Raw genomic sequence first — 16,371 nt, 5'->3', positions numbered from 1 at the left:
TGTATTTATCTCCTGCCTTATCTCAGTTAAGACTACCACCAGTACTGGGAACCTATTAAGTGCTAGAATTTCCTTTGATAGAGAAATACGGAGCAGCAGTATTGTCCTGCGCTGTAACTGCAAAATCTTTGCTTTTTTGGCTTTTCCAGTGCCGTGTTTGGTATTTTGAGGTGTTCTTTTGTAGGAAATAAGGACAGATGAAATTTGTCACCGAGATGCATCCTTAATGGTTTCATTTCTCCTATATATTGTAGTTTATTCTAGTGTAAAGGCGTGTGTTGTAAAATTCAGTTTTACGTAGCGTGTTTGAAATGTCTTCTGCTCTCCCTTTAGCCATAGCCTACAGGTGTTGGACTTACTGAAAAGGTTCCGTTTTTACAAATGTAAAGAATTTGCAGCCACGGGAACTCCGTGGGAGTGTCCCTCGCCTTCCCTCAGCACTGTGAATTATCTGGCATTGCGAACTCGTACACTTCGGGATACATTTTCCAAAGCAGTCAGATGCTTTCTACCAAGTGAAATGTATAATTTATTTGTCCTTTTACAGCAAGGTAACAAATGCGGCTTTTGAGGAGACCTGGAGAATTGTCGTTGCTTGCTTTCCCTTATCTTTAATTCCCTCGTGAGGTAGTCACAAGCGTCTTTGCCTTCCAAGAGACTGAACTCGCAAAAGTTCTCTCGCAGGCAAGGTGATGCTTTTGCCTCTTACCGTGGAAAGTCTGATTTAGCCATGAGGTAGCGAACCAGATTTTATTAAAAAGTTACTTCAGCTCACGGAGACGGAGGAAGGACTAGGCTGCCAAACGAAAGCGTAAGACAGTTTTGCGAGCGACTGGTGGTTAATTATTTTTGTGGTAAGGACAGAGCAGGCAGCCCCCAAGGTGTCACCAGCCGCTGCCCTCAGCTGGCCCTCGGCATTGCCCCCGCGAACGGTTCTGGAAAGCACGGTAGGGCCTCAGAGCATAGTTAAAGTCTTCATTGAGCTGGTAGCCTCGGGTACCGCAGCCTGCATTTAGCTTCTCGCGCTGTAGAATCGTCAGCGGAGGCTTTGCGTTTGCACGTGGGGTGACTGACGTGAAAACAATAAAACTTCGGCAAAAATGTGTCAGGGATTCCATTACCGGAATACTTGCAGGTCTTTGCTTATGACTTGGCGAGAGGGCAGCAGGAGCGCTCTGCTGTAGGTACTTCCTCCTCGCATATACCACGGGGTCCTTCTTTATAGCGAGTCACGGGATACAAACCACCCGGGAAAAGAAAAAGCATTTCCGCATGCCTAAAAACACAGGCTTTGCAACTTTGTATCTGTGAGTTCCTGCCCCTAGGCGTATGCTACTGAGCCGTTAACTTTGTTGGACAGGTACATTCAGTGGAGGGAGTGAGAGAGAGACACGTGAACTGTGGCTACCTGGGAATGGCAGGTAAGCGTATTAAAGAGCTGTCCTGAGGAGTCTTACTGCCTCGAGGCAGAGTTCATGGCGGCGGCGTTTAGGTGGAAAGGCGGTAGCGGACCGCCGTGGTTTAGACCCCTCCTTGGTTGTAAGGCTCGTTTCGTGAGCTGTTGTCGTTGGGGTGGGTTTTTTTCCCCAGCCTTTATGGAGCGCGCCCCGACCTGTTGTAGATTTTGATGTGGACGCATACAGTTATTTTGCTGGAGGCTGTCAGGGACATTTGCGGAATGATTTACCTGTATGAAAGATTTTAATCCAAGACGGATGTTTTCTGGACAGGTGCGTTGGGATTTTGCTCCTGTGCGTTTTTCTTCTGTGTGACAAACTTAAAAGATATGTCCCAGAGTAAGTACTGAGGCCTTTAGGCGTGGCTGTATTGTACTTGTTTTAAACGCTACCTCTGAGTTATTTCTGTAAGTGCGTGCTGTGGCTTCGATCTTGCAGATCCTCTTTTGTAGTAGTGTTTTTTTCTAGGCTCTTTTCAACAGGGAAGGATAGCCCTGATGTATGCAATGAGCAGGGAGGGGAGGTGTTTGGTTTTGAGATGGAAGGAAGAACGTTTGTTAAATGCTGTGATCCGTTATCTTCTGCTTCTAGGGGCTTGGAGAGAATTTAGCCTGCGTTTCCTAGATTAGGCCCGTTGCTGTAGTCTGGCCCTAGATGTTAATTAAGAGAGAGAGAGAGAGAGATTAACGTGGTGCCTTACTGTTGCTTGCAGACCATTGTTGCCATTAACAAGGATCCAGAAGCTCCAATCTTCCAAGTGGCAGACTACGGACTGGTGGCGGACTTATTTCAGGTGAGGCTAAACTTGGAGATGCGTGGGGTTAATGGTTTTAGAGGTCTAATGATAGCTCAGATTAGTAGATTGTATCATCTAATAGTGTTACAGATGTCTGCATGAGGGTGTTTGCTTTGGGTTGTTTTGTTAGAAAGAATTGGCTTTATGATTTCATGGCTTTTGGTCTCAAAATTGAATCCCTGCAAGCCGAAGCTGTCGTGTGTGTTGTGGGGAGTCAGCTTGCCTGTATTCTGGTTTCCTGAACACGAACCATTTTGAGAAATAACTGCACGTAGGTGCTTACGTGGAATTTTAAGCTTCGTAATGTATGAAAGTACAGAGTTGGCATCGTATTTAGGCTGCAGCAGGAGCTCTTACTTTTGCCTGGGCTTGCTGCCTTGCTAATGCCCATGAGAACTTGCGTTTTGCTCTGCTGCGAGCCAGCCCGTGTCCCGGTGCGCGCAAGTCCCTTACGTGCGATCGGCGGGAGCTTGCGACGGCTCTGTGGACAGAAGCTCTGCCAGCACTTAATGCCATTCCTGAACTAATGCCCGCTGGCTCAGGGGTGAGCACGGGCCTTTTCCTAAGCCAGAGACCAAGTCACATTCTGAAGAAACACCATGCAGACAATTTCCTTAATAAATTTTGTACGAATGCATTATTTCCACCTAATGGAAATGTAGCGCTCTTAAATAATTAAGAGGCTTTATTCAGCGGGAGAGAAGTGGGGAGTGCTGTGAGCTGGGGTGACCCACAGCCCCTAGAGTGGTGTGCTGTGTACTGGGGGTGGGAGGGTGGGGAGTGCAGCAGGCACTACCCCAGCACTGGTGTTTGCAGGCGGTGCCCGAGATGACAGAGCTCCTGAAGAAGAAGTGAGCGATGGACCCCACACTGCGGCTGAGGTGTGGAACAAGGGCAAATAAAGGATTGTACTGGAATGAGGTGGGGGTCACTGTGGTGTTGGGGGTTTTTTTTGGGCAGCAAAGGCCTGGCCCAGACAGTGGTGGAAGGATGGAAAGGGAATGAAAGAGGGGAGGACACAGCAGGAGGCAGCATGTGTTTGTCAGTGTTTATTCCCACCCTTGCTCCCCGGCTGTCCAGCAGCTCCACCCTGCCCCTGGACCTGTGGAAGGGCTATAGTCTGTCCCTGCAGGCACCGTAGGTCAATGTTGGTCTAAGACTGCTGGAAGGTCCGTTGTGCCCCACAGGATGCTGTAGAGGTCCCACTGCAGGTCCATCGTGCCCCTTGGGTGCTGGTGGGCAGAAGCGATGCTGGCTTGGCCCCAGGGTGGTGGCCAGTGCCAGAGGTGCTACGAGTTGCCTCCAGTGCTGCCACTGTTTCCTGCGGCAGCCTCATGGCGAGTATGTCCTGTCAGCAGCTCTCCCTATGCCTCAGGAACTGTGCCCAGCTGTGGCTCTGGGGGTTTTAGTACCCCGTACTTCTCCTCGATCACCGGGGTGCCCTGCGGGCAGTCAAGGAGGGGCTTGAGCTGAAAGACATCCAGGCTCTCCTGGTTCCTGCGGTTGTAGATGCTGAGCCGGTGGCCCAGACTGGGGCTGGCCCCCACTGAGCCCGCAGGGCTGGGCAGCTTCAGGTTGACAGGATCCAGCCCCTTCTGCACCAGGCATGCCTCTTCAGACAGGGATGACAGCAGCTCTTGCACCACAGCGTGGGCCACCTGCTGCCGGGTGGGTGCAAGGTCGGACTGTGGGCTGGCGCAGGCCTCCGCCATGTCCTCGCAGGCTGTGCTGCAGTCTGGGGAGGAGCCCAGCGTCTTGCTGCAGGCCTGGGTGCCTGAGCTGACGGTCGACTGCGAGGCGCTGCCTGATGTGATGCTGGCCGATGTCCCAGCGCTGCCCAGCCGCATCGGCACCTCCACGGTGAAGAGGTCGGAAGAGATGTTGGGGCGATGGACGTCGATGGCGGCGGTGGTGACCACGCAGATGGCTGCCTCGGGGATGCCGCTGTCTGCAGGGAACAGAGCACAGAGAGGCGGCTGAGAGCCCAGGCACGCACAGCCCCGGTATGGCTTTTATCCATGCACAAAGTAGCTACGTACACTGCACGCCCCTGCTTCCTTATACAGAGCTTTTTTTTTCCTCATGTATATGCTTAAGTAGAGATACACAGGATCTACCTCCAGCTGTGTGTACATTTTATACAAAATACACATGTAGTTCTAGAGCATAGATGATTCATACATATTGTCTAACTTTTTCTTATGTGTGTGGTATACACATAAATGAAAATACATCTATAGATCCCAGGATATCCCCCAATCCTTTATTTATATAGCTTAAAAAAAATATCTAGACTGAGGGGAACATATGTATATAACAAACACATTTTTGTGTATTCCCATGTATAAGGAGGGTGCATAGAGAGGGCCATTAACATATAAATACTACTGCATACACACTTTTAAGGTATGGGTGTAGATATATACACAGTATCTTTATATATAGCCATACCTGTATAAAATATGGGGAAATATGTGTGTATGGGGCATGGTTATAGAGGGAGGACTATACACAAATAATACATTATGCTTACCCATGAATGTCCCTCTTTCTTTAGTTATCATCTATGGCTTTTATATATAATGGGGATGTATGTAAAGGGATACACAGCTACAACTACTAGTGTATACCTCTAAATGTATGCACACACATTTTATAAATACATAGGAGCATATACACATGATCTTTCTGTATAGCATTATTCATATAGATAGGGGGAATATGTGTGTACATAAACCCCACACACAGTGTCCATGTGTCATGTCATTTCCCCCCCCCATACATGAACTTATCTTTACTTCAAGTAGGATACATGCTTTCCTCTCTCACACACATATGCTTACCTTTAGAATTCTCACTCTGTGTGTATATATACATCTCTATCTGGGGAACATATATAGGGATATATAAAAAACCCACATATCTGTACATGAACACACACCTCCAAGTATGTTAAGGGACTGTATAGACAGGGATATACATCTGTATGTAATACCATATAGTTACAGGGAGTGTGTGTGTATATGAGCCCCACATATAATACATTTTATAGCTATATATGTACAGACATTATAGATACACACACTATATAGTGCATAGTCTTCCCCCCCTTAAATACATACAGTAAACAGGATACACACAACTCTCCTACCTTTGTATATAAATATATGTATATATATTTCTCTCTGTGTGTCTCTATATTAATGCAAAATATACATATATAAAAAACCAGACATTATACCTACACAGGAACACCCCCTCCCCCCCAATTTATATAACTGTACACACCCATCTTTATATTCATCCCCATTATATGCATGGCAATGAATATACAGAGGGCTACACATCTTTAAATAATACCATATACCTATGTGTGTGTGTCTATACAGTCATCTCCTCACACCCATGTTTTATATACACATCATAATATTTAGAGTTATCCATACAGCTATGGGGAATGTGTGTTGGGAGCCCCATATACAGTAACACAGTATGCATGCATCTGTACACAGAGGCAGTTGATGCATACACTATATAATATGTGTGCATTTCCCCCTTTAAATACAATCATCTATCTTTCACGAGAATACACATGCTCTCCCTCATATACTTACCTCTATAAATATATTTATTTCTCACTCTGTCTGCACACACAGGAACATATATACACACACATCTCCATGTTATACATAATAAATACATAGGCATGTATGTACACAGTCTTCCCCCCCCCCCCCCCATTTTATATCCACATAATCTTTATATATAGCTTTATCCATATAGATACCAGGAATACGTGTGTGTGTATATATATAGAGCTTACCTTTGTGTATATATGTGAGAATCGTATATATACCTATATGCATACACACAAAATGATACGTATATACACACAGTCACACCTCCGCTTCATCTGTCTTTTTAAACACACACCTATGTATACATTCATAAATCTTTCTATATAGCCATGTATTTAACAGGAATGTTTATAAAGAAATATAGACAAAAATAATACTGTATACCTATGTGTACGTGCATACTTTTTTTTTACAGATCCAATCTATGATGTGTGTATACACAGTCTTTCTCTCACACCCATATCTACAGATTTCATACACACATACCTTTAGATACACATTTATCCATATTTATAGAGAATGTCTATGGGGATATGTACATATCCCCATTTATATTATACCTATATATGCACACAGATTTTATATATAATACATGTGTATACACTCTCATGTTAAACTATATATGTATATACACAGTCTTGTCACACCCACGTATATCTATCTTTACATTATTTATACATACATAAAATACCTACATAGGTACACACCGCCCCTTTACATGTCTTGTCTTTCTGTCTGCACACGTACACATGTAATTAGCTTTATACACACACATACCAGAGAATGTATAGGGATATACCTGTATATACACACAAACATAAATAGTCTATATGTACAGTATACACATAATACAGATTTAAAGGGTATGTATATACGTATATATAGAGACACAGTCTCTCTCACCCACACCCTTTTAAAACATATCTCTCTCTTAAAATAAAATAGACACACACATATATTTATCTTTCTTCCCCCGGGGGGGGTGGGGGGGGGAGAGGTGGAATTTATATAGAGAGATACAGATACATTATACCTATACATGCTACACATACACAGAGATATATCCATATTGTATGCAATACATATTATACATATAAAAATTATATGTACATACAGTCACTTTTTATATATTACATATTACACAGACTTTTTATGTATATTACATAATAAATACAAAAGAGATACATACACACAGTTTCTTTCACGCATATATCTATCTCTGTATTTCAATATCCCCATGTACACATATGGGGATAGAAAATACATTATACCTACATATGTATGCACACACACTTTATACATACAATAGAATACATATAAAATCTGTAAGTATATAGTCACACACCCCTTTTTATTATATATAACATTTCTGCATATACGCAGTTATATACACAGACACACACCTTTATGTAGCTTTATGACTGGCCTATGTATGCACACACATACAAACATATCTTTACATATAAATATATATACCCATATATACGGATATAGATCTATAAGACATATCTGCATACACATGCATACACACACATATTCCTATTTCATATATAATACATATAAAATATGTATGTACATACACACTTACACCTTCATAGAACTTTGTCTGTGTTTCTATATATGTAAATACATATATATCTATGTGTGTACATGAGGCTACATAAGACAGACCTATATACACATACATATATAATACAGAATCTGTATTACATACAAAATACATACAAAATCTGTAGGTATACACAGACACGCTGTGACACACACGCACATTTCTTTTTATTTATATATATATATATATGAAAACCCAGATGGTATCTTTAATAAGCATCTATGTATGTATCTCCCCGTGTAGGAGATATCCGTCATCCCCACTGCAGGGGTGTAGCTACAGGGATATACATGTTTACAACCATACACTTTCATTTATTCTTACGTTACACACATATATAGATACATGTAAGTATCTCCATGTGTGTATGTATATACGGGGACACAAATATATGCTACAGAGATACTTTTTTTTTAATGTCTATAATATATAGACATACATTCAGAGATCATCTCTCCTCCCCTCTCACACAACCCCACCCCTTTACAGTTACCTTTCTATATTTAATATATGTATTCACATAAAACATCTGTGTATATACACAGGCACAGCCTCTCTCCCACATCTTTACATGTATATAAAGACATACACATATATCTTCATCTATATAGTGTCACACACATACCTTTACATGTACATAAATCTTCTCATATATATATATGGGAATGGATGTATGTTTGGCAACACATACATGATACATGTGTATAATGTATGTACAAACTTACGTATGTATTCTTGCTTATGTCTTTTTTAGATAAATATGTATATGTATCTGAGTTTGTGTGTATATATGATGTGGGATATACATATGTAATCCATTAGAGCGATATATGCATACATACATTTTCTCTATGTATTATACAGTATGTGCATATGTACACAGACGCATCCTTCTACGGATAGATATATCTTTTTGTGTATGTCTACATCTCACTGTGTGTATACATATTATATATCGGGATGTATGTATGGGATATACACATATAATACATTATCCTTATACGCATGTATTTTCTATATATTATACCTATGTGTACATGCAGACACACTTTTTTTTATATAACCCCATGTATATCTGAGGATATACATATATAGTACATTATACCTACACACACGTTTAAAAAACAATAAAAAAAAATATGAAATTTTATATACATAAGGGGGGGTGCGCGCACCCCCCCCTCCACCTCCCCCCCGCTTCCCCTGACACGGGGTAAGCCTGCCCGGTCCGCCTCCTCCCGGCGCCGCGCCCCCGCCGCCTGCGGGGAGCCCTCGGGGCCGGCGGGCCGCCGGCCTAGCAATGTCCGCTCGAAGCCGGCCCGCAGGTGTCGGCCCGTGCCTGCCACCCGGCTTCCTGAGCCCTCGCTTCAAGCCGTCCGAGCCGTCCCCAGTGCCGTGCTGGGCTCCGCCGGCTCCCCGCTGCTTTTCTCTTCGTTTGTTTTGTCCGCGCTGTTCCTTCTCGGGTGCCTCGGAAGCGCCCTGCAGCCGGGGCATTAACCTCTCGCGGGCCTCCAAACTGTTACGAGCACCTTCAGCAGGAGCAAACCTGGGGCCCTTCACCCATTAGAGAATTACTGTTTGGTACAATCGTCCCTGCAGCAAACCGAGAGGCGCCATGGTGGGTTTCGTTGCCGGGACGGATCTACGTTGTTCAGTCTCGCCTGGTTTACAGCACAGAGCGCAACGCAAAAACACGCGGTTCACATTTACATTTTCAAGCAAAACTTACCACTGCTAGGCTCACTGTAGTATCGACTGACGTAATTATTCATGTCATCCTCTGAAAGAACAAAAAGGTGCCTGTAAGACCACAATTTTTTGATTAAATGGTTGAAATTCCACCCCGGGACAGGCTCCCCTTGGCCCTGTATGCCCAGAGCACCACCTCTTGTGTATTTTTAGGCCAGAAGACCAGGTGTGATTTGGAGACGTGCGACACCCCCCACCCGCCGTGTGGCCGCAGCCAAGATAGGGACTATCATTTGTTGCAGTTCTTTACGGGACCAGCCTGGGAACAAGGCGTTCTGGGTTCAGCCTCCTCTATCACCTCTCAGTATTTCTTTTCGCGTGCTCCAACACAGCTCCTCATTTTTATCGGCAATCCCCCAACCCTGGGACCTACACGGTTGCCATGCGGAATGGCAGTGACATAACCGCTGCTCCTGGGCAGCTTCCCTGTGTTTCCGCGCTCTCTCTTTCCTTCTGGCGTTTTTAACTTGCCCCTGTGAAAGCCAGTCGACTTGGAAAAAAGCGGAAACCACATCCAGTACGTTTCCAGAAGGCGGGCTAGGAGTCTCCCTGTTCTGCCTTGGGTGACGTGGCCAACAGGAGCCGCAGGACGAGTTTACCAAAGGAGGTGGAAACGCCTCTTCAGCCCAGCACACACGCTGCTGCGGGACACAAAAACCAGAGCCGGGCGAGCCAGCTGTCTGGCAATCCGTGCAGTTTTACCGTGTAAAGTCCTGCTTCTAAAATAACGTCGTCGTCTTTTCATTCAGAAGGAACAAAGGGAGTGGTTGTGTTGGTTATTAGATACACTTATGTAATACATAGCATGGTATTAACATTACATTTTCTGTTGGCTTAAAATAGGCTATGAAGGTTTTGGCAAGTCAAGGGTGTGGTACTACGCTTGTAAAACATACACGAGAGCTGCACCTGAACTTCAGTAACGGTACGATCAAAATGAAGCCATGCCCACAAAAGGGAAAGCAGCAGCTGTATCGCACATACAGCTTGTAGATGCTGCAGGTGACACTGGGATCTCCTGCTATCTTACAGAAAAGCAGAATGTTTTACAGTTGCTGAAAAAGACAGTAAAAAACTCCTCTCGTTGCAATTCCAAGCGGAACGCAAATACTGCTGCTAAGAAAACAGTATCGGCAATCCAGGAAGAATTTCAAGCTCACGAGCAACCTGACCTGCCCAATTTGCGGTGTATCGCGTGCTCTAAAAGCATTCTCTCCTTTTAAGTGCTCTTTTTGATACCGCCTTTCAGAAAACCATGCTCATCCCTTTGAGCCAGATTTCCTTCGTCCCCCTGGGTCTCTGTGGCTACAGTCCTGCCTTTTCACAGCACATTGCGGTTTGCAGGTGAAAGAAACAGATGTTTTCTGGGGAACGCTTTCTCCACACAACAAGACCCAAACCACCAAGCACTCTGTACCTGAAATAGCTGCTCTCCTAAGAAGGCAATCTAACCTGACACTGAAAGGCAACGTGGTTGTTTTCCTGGTTTCATTGGATCTTAAAAGCTTTTTTGGCCCTTGTTGATCTTTAAATGCCTGCAGTCAGAGGTGTGCTCTGTGCTAATGTCTGAGTTTAAAAAAGAGGCCTCAGAGTAGCTCAAGGCAATGCCGCTGAATTAGGAGTACATTGCAAGGCTTTTCAGCTCTCTGCTGCTAAAATACACTTCATTTCAATCATGCATAATTTATACTCTAAATGCCACCAAACCTGCCAGCCCGCATAGATACAGGTTCTTCTTCAGGCATGGAACCTTCAGCTACCGTCAGAAAACACCGGCATTATCTGTAGTTCTGGTAATGCACTTTCATCAAATTTAACTTAGACTCTAATTTTAAGCAGAGAAATGAAGAAACCAGAACTACAGTCTGGCCTGGACGAGGGCATGTTCTGCATGTGGGGGTCGCCCCCCTCCTCACCACCTGGCAAAAGCACACGGCCGCACTCTGCACAAGGAATGGGGGACTGGGGTGCTCTCAGTTCCTCTGGCTCTCATTAAAGGCTGCTCCAAACGCCACGACAACTTGGGAAAGTTACTTGTCTGCTTTTCACGTCTTACGGCAAGGCTCAAATCACGTCTTCCTTAGGACCGCATACCATTACGGCCCCGGCCATCTGTCTGTCAGCTAACAGACCGTACCAGGGCACTATTTTCAAACCCATCAGTTGCTTTCAAACCAACGTGTAGACTACTCTTCATACCAGCAGAGGCCGAGGCCAAACGCCTGAAAAGGAAGTCCTGAAATGCATTCACTCAGACCCCTTTGAGCGGTGAGGAAAGTCACCGGTTGTCCCGGCTGTGCGTGCGACCACTCGCACACAAGGTTGGGAGAGCTGCCGAGCTGCCTACTTGCCTGTTATTATGTGATGATTTTACTAACGTCGTCGTTTTACATTGCTTATCTATTTATCTACAAATAAAATACGTATGTATAAATATATATGCACATGTATTATATGTAAAATATAATACACATCTCTCTCTCACCTTGAATATTTTCTTACGAATAAAAACCAGTAAAGATTAATGGAGTAACAACAGCAAAATAAATATTTCAACAAGAGATTAAATTTCTGAATCATTACATTAAAGCAAACTGACAATTAACAAACTCATCTCAGTCATATGGGAGTCTCAGCTGCCCTGGGCATAAAAGGCTATAAACAATTCCAGTTATCTCTCATTATATTCTACATTGCTGAAAGCAGGGAGTTTAAAAAAAATGCCACGAATATACTACTGAAAGCAATGATTTCTGCATATGTAACGTATACACAAACAAAACGTACAGTATTGCATATTACTATGGAACACTGCTCGAGTACTTTATGGTGATTTACAACGAGATGAAGTGCCCCCTGCTCAGTACATGCAGTCAAATGGGATCAGGAGTACGACATTTGCAGCTGATGGCATGCAGGAGGTTCGTATGAGTAAGTAGGGGAGACCAGCTTTTACAAGAGGGCATATTGCTTGCTTATATTATTTAACTTCTGCCTAGTGTTCTGCGCTGTCAGAGTATTTTAGTTTCAGCTCCAGAAAGGCAGTTGTCTTAAGAAATACTTCATTCCTCATAGTTTCCCTGTGGGTTTTTTTTGTGTGTGGGGGGGGGTTTTTTGGGTTTGTGGGTTTTTTGTTTGTTTTTGGTTTTTCTCCTACACTTTTTTTTTTTCTTATTTCTACTGCCTTGGAATTTTCAGGATCCAGAACATTTCATTTTCCTCCTTTCCTAGAAATAAACTCATGTCTGCAATACACAGCAACGTTACCTGCGCTTCCTTTTCCAGAAGAGAAACTTGCCATTTAAAAGTCCTTAGCCATAACAACACCCAAATGGTATTTGTAGTAAACGAAGGAAAATGGCAGGAAGCAGAAAGAAAAAACATTTCCCTCTTATTTCCCCTGGAAATGGCAACCTTAGGAGATCCTCTTGCGAGATGCCCCAGGAGAAACGAAAGCCTTTACCCCCAGGAAATCTGGGGACGAATCTGGCGATGAAGGTCCAATAGTTGTGAGTAGAAAAGGTAGAATGGGAAGAGCGAGGCAGGTCTCCCCCAGGTGAAAACCCATCCTAACCTGTGGCGAACAAGGATGGGTCTACAGTCTTGCCCGGGAAGCGAGCGCGATGGGAAGCAGTAAGAGGGATGCAGCAAGCACTGTGGAGGAATTCAGCTGAGAGAAGGTTGTGCTGGGGAGGAGAAGGAACGGGCAGAAACGGGCCGTTGCCTACGGTCCATGAGCATTATTTGCTCAAGTAGTGTGGGGTGTGAATGACTGCCGAAAGACCAAGACAAAATGAGACACCGGGAACTGCTTCCCCTACCAGTGGAAGACGGCAGCTATCTAACTGCCGAGAGGTGAGGCAGCAGAGTAATGTGGGACCACAAAGAGACAGCAGGGCTGACCCCAGCATGATCGGGACTTTTCACTAGGCAAAAGGGAATGTCTGGTTCGGAAGGTTGCTCAGGCTCCTACCCGTCGCAGAAAACCAAAACAGCCTTCCCTGACACGGTAACCAACCACTTCTGTGAGCCTGTAAGTGCGGTAAAGTCAAATCAAGAAGGGGAAATGAGTCTCATCTCTTAGCCTGCTACCCAAATCTCTGTTATTGAAAAAACGTGCGCTTCTTGGTCAGGATCTGACAGCTACTGGATTTTGCCTGATGGTTTTCAATTTATCTGCCTGTTCTTTTCCTGCAAGATTCAGAACACACGCTAAAATGATTGAGGGAGTAATAAACTATTTAGAGCACAGTCCCATATAATCTCCTCTGACCCAAGAGACAACGTTGTAATCTCTCTCTCCTGGCCCTACAAAAACCTAATAAATTTGGTGAAACACATAAATGACGTTCCACCCAAGGCAAGGCAGATCTCTCCTTTAGTTCTATAATCCCTCAACAGTGACCTTTAATTGTTTCATCAATGACTTTAGTGAATGAATCTGCAAAACCCCTGCATAAGGTAAATACCATCTGCGCATCTTTTAGATTAGAGGCCTTAAAGGGATTTCTTTTGAAATATTTCATTATTAAAGTATTTTACTCCGTATTTTTATTGCCACTGATTGTACTGCCTTTTGTCTCTCAAAGCTGAATTTTCTGAACTGGAAGGTTATTTTTTCTGCTGTGTAGCCTCCCACGGAGGATGTGAGTCCTTAGAGTAATGTCTTACCTCGACTCTCCTCCAGAAAGCAATCTTTACTAGAAGGTTTCTAAAGAAGCAGATCTTTCATCTCCATCGTTGCTATCTGATGCCAGCGTCTTCTCCTTAAAGTACCACTACCACTTGGAGGCATTTGGGAAAGAAAAGTAGGATGAAATACACTTTGCAATAAAAACCACTAAGCTACACTCCCAGCAGGAAGGGATTTCAAGGCACAAGTTATAAGATCAAGTTATTGCCGCTAAACACTTCTAGAAATAAGAACGCTGCTCTGACACAGCCCGTAACACTGCCACAACCCGACTTTGCACAAAAAGAACATAGCTTTAGTATGACACTGTAGCACAGTGAGAAAGGAAGACAGAATGTATATAAAAAAAAAGGACCTCTGTAGGTGTTTCCGAGAGCAGACCGGCAATCCACCCGGGGCGGGAAATTCCCTAGTGAAGCTGTAACCTTCCTAGGGAGCTTTCTGCTCCAGACCTTGGCCACCTGAACTTCGTCGTCACCAAATTCACAGCCAGACCTAACCTCCTCTTCTCCCCAGCAGTCCAAGTACAGCTCACTAGCTCACTGCTCACTTGTAAATTCATTTGTTAAGGCATATGCATGCTCCCTAGGCTGCGCTGTACTGTCTAGTTCACCTTGCTGGTCTTGTGCAAGATGACCTGAGCAGAGGCTTTTCCCCTTTGCTTTGCTGGCCCTCGAAGGTCACTCTCCCTTTCCCTCTAGCAACGTGGAAAGTTTGTGCCAAGAGGGAAACATGAACAGCCGAGCTGGCACTCTCCAGGAGACTTCCCCCTGCTTTTCGAATGAAGGCAGATTGCCACATTAGCGCAAGGTGCAGCACTCACACCGCAGTTCCATTCACACGGATATCCAATCCCTGCAGATGCCTGAGCATGTGGATGCTCCTTCTTGCGAGCAACTGTCAAAGTTCGCTTGCACAGAAAACAGAGCAACAGATTCAGCCTGGTTCTAAGTAAGAAATCAACCTGAGAAGGAAGTCGTTTTGTGCAGAAGGAAATCCTGGGATATGGAACAGGCTCCGTTACCAGCAGAGACTGCTGTGACAGAAAACCAAACTCCTCAACCGACAACAAATTGGGTGGCTTTGGCCCTCGCTTTAGCAGCTCACGCTGCAAGAGCACGTGTGCCGAGATGCGAGACATCCGTGTGTCAGCACGGCTGGTGGCTTTGGGGAGAGGATGGCCTGGGGGACCTCCCAGTGCTCTTTCCAACCTCGTTCTTTATGAATATGGATCAGCAGATCCACATCTGAGCTGGCTTGTTACACAGGCTGCCTGAAGCAAACACAGAGGAACTTGGGTCTCTCTCTGCAAAACAGCCACATTTGTTGAGTCCAGAAAAACAAAGGTTGAAAAAGAATATGGCTACCAACAAAACAATAATTTGCTGGGTAAACATCAGGGAAAGAGAAGACTCATTTAAGCTAAATGATTCAAGAACAAATTGTTGTAAGCTGGCAATGAATAAATGTAGACTGGGAATTAGGAAAAGATTTCTAGTAATTTAGAAAAGTGAGATGCTGGAACAGTGTTATAATGGCGGCAGAGGGCAAAATACATCACAGCTGTCACATGGAGCACGATCTGCTTATGAAAGGGGTTATTATGAAAGGGGCTGCATGCTTTAACAGGGGAAAATGTTCCAGTTCTGTGTTCCTTTACCTGTCAGCAATGTCGTCACACCTCTGCACATTAATGATGGGAGACAACTTCAGCCTCACACGCATGACCGTACGCTCACCACGTTTGGAAGCAAAAAGCTTCTACCCCACCCATTTGGTGAATATATGAAATTCAAGAGCCTAACTTCACTAACTACACACACATTTATCTAAGTGTTGCTTACGGTTCAACTCCTTTGATTCCTGCCTGGATGATCAGTGCACAGAGAACCACAAAGCCTGAAAAAGGCACCTACAGAGAAGCCAAAACCTCACTCTTCCACAGATACATGGAGTTTAACCAGGAAGTGGACTGCACTTAAGATATAACCACTTCCAGGAGTAGGCTTCAAAGTAGATCTATTTCAACATTTGAAAATAACCATAAACTATTTTTTATCTATTGTTCTGCGTAACAGGGCTCTCTTAGAGCACTAACAGATGATCACCAAAGGAACTGGCTTAGAGTTTAAAAGTGTTCAACCAGCTCAGACTGCCTTGCAAGGAACAACTGACAAAATCCTTTCCAGTGCCCTGTTTTGCCTTCTCAGACAGCTGATGAATAAGCTTAAGGGAAGCTCTCCGAAGCTCCAGATTTCTTCACGTCCCCCTCCCAATATCCTACTTTCTTCACTTACAAAAGAGTGGGTAGCTATGGGGAGAGCAAGCTTTACGTTTCTCCAAGTGGGATCATAAATTGCAGCAGTCCCCCAAAGCAAGAGACTTACTGCTAAACCCATAAAAATGGAAATTTGACTCAGAATAGCTAA

At 44.3% G+C, this 16,371-nt stretch overlaps 2 protein-coding genes across 2 annotated transcripts in view; one reads left to right on the top strand and one right to left on the bottom strand.

Annotated features, from left to right (window-relative positions):
- The window catches only part of ETFA (electron transfer flavoprotein subunit alpha), a gene marked incomplete at its 5' end in the record, with an annotated part of 33,303 nt that extends 30,156 nt beyond the window's left edge, over positions 1-3,147 (top strand). Inside the window, 2 exons of the mRNA XM_082005109.1 lie at positions 2,170-2,250; positions 3,070-3,147. Coding sequence (XP_081861235.1) covers positions 2,170-2,250; positions 3,070-3,108 — 120 coding nt within the window. The 3' untranslated portion in view covers positions 3,109-3,147. The remainder of the gene's footprint in view (positions 1-2,169; positions 2,251-3,069) is intronic.
- Positions 3,148-3,617: 470 nt separating this feature from the next.
- TMEM266 (transmembrane protein 266) overlaps positions 3,618-16,371 on the bottom strand; it is a gene marked incomplete at both ends in the record, with an annotated part of 60,803 nt that continues 48,049 nt past the window's right edge. Inside the window, 2 exons of the mRNA XM_082005014.1 lie at positions 3,618-4,201; positions 9,230-9,280. Coding sequence (XP_081861140.1) covers positions 3,618-4,201; positions 9,230-9,280 — 635 coding nt within the window. The remainder of the gene's footprint in view (positions 4,202-9,229; positions 9,281-16,371) is intronic.

The sequence above is a fragment of the Phaethon aethereus genome, assembly GCF_964289735.1.
Source record: "Phaethon aethereus genome assembly, chromosome: 12".
Taxonomy (NCBI): Eukaryota; Metazoa; Chordata; class Aves; order Phaethontiformes; family Phaethontidae; genus Phaethon; species Phaethon aethereus.
The sequence above is the reverse complement of the archived record's forward strand: the minus strand, read 5'-3'. Positions and strand labels throughout refer to the sequence as shown.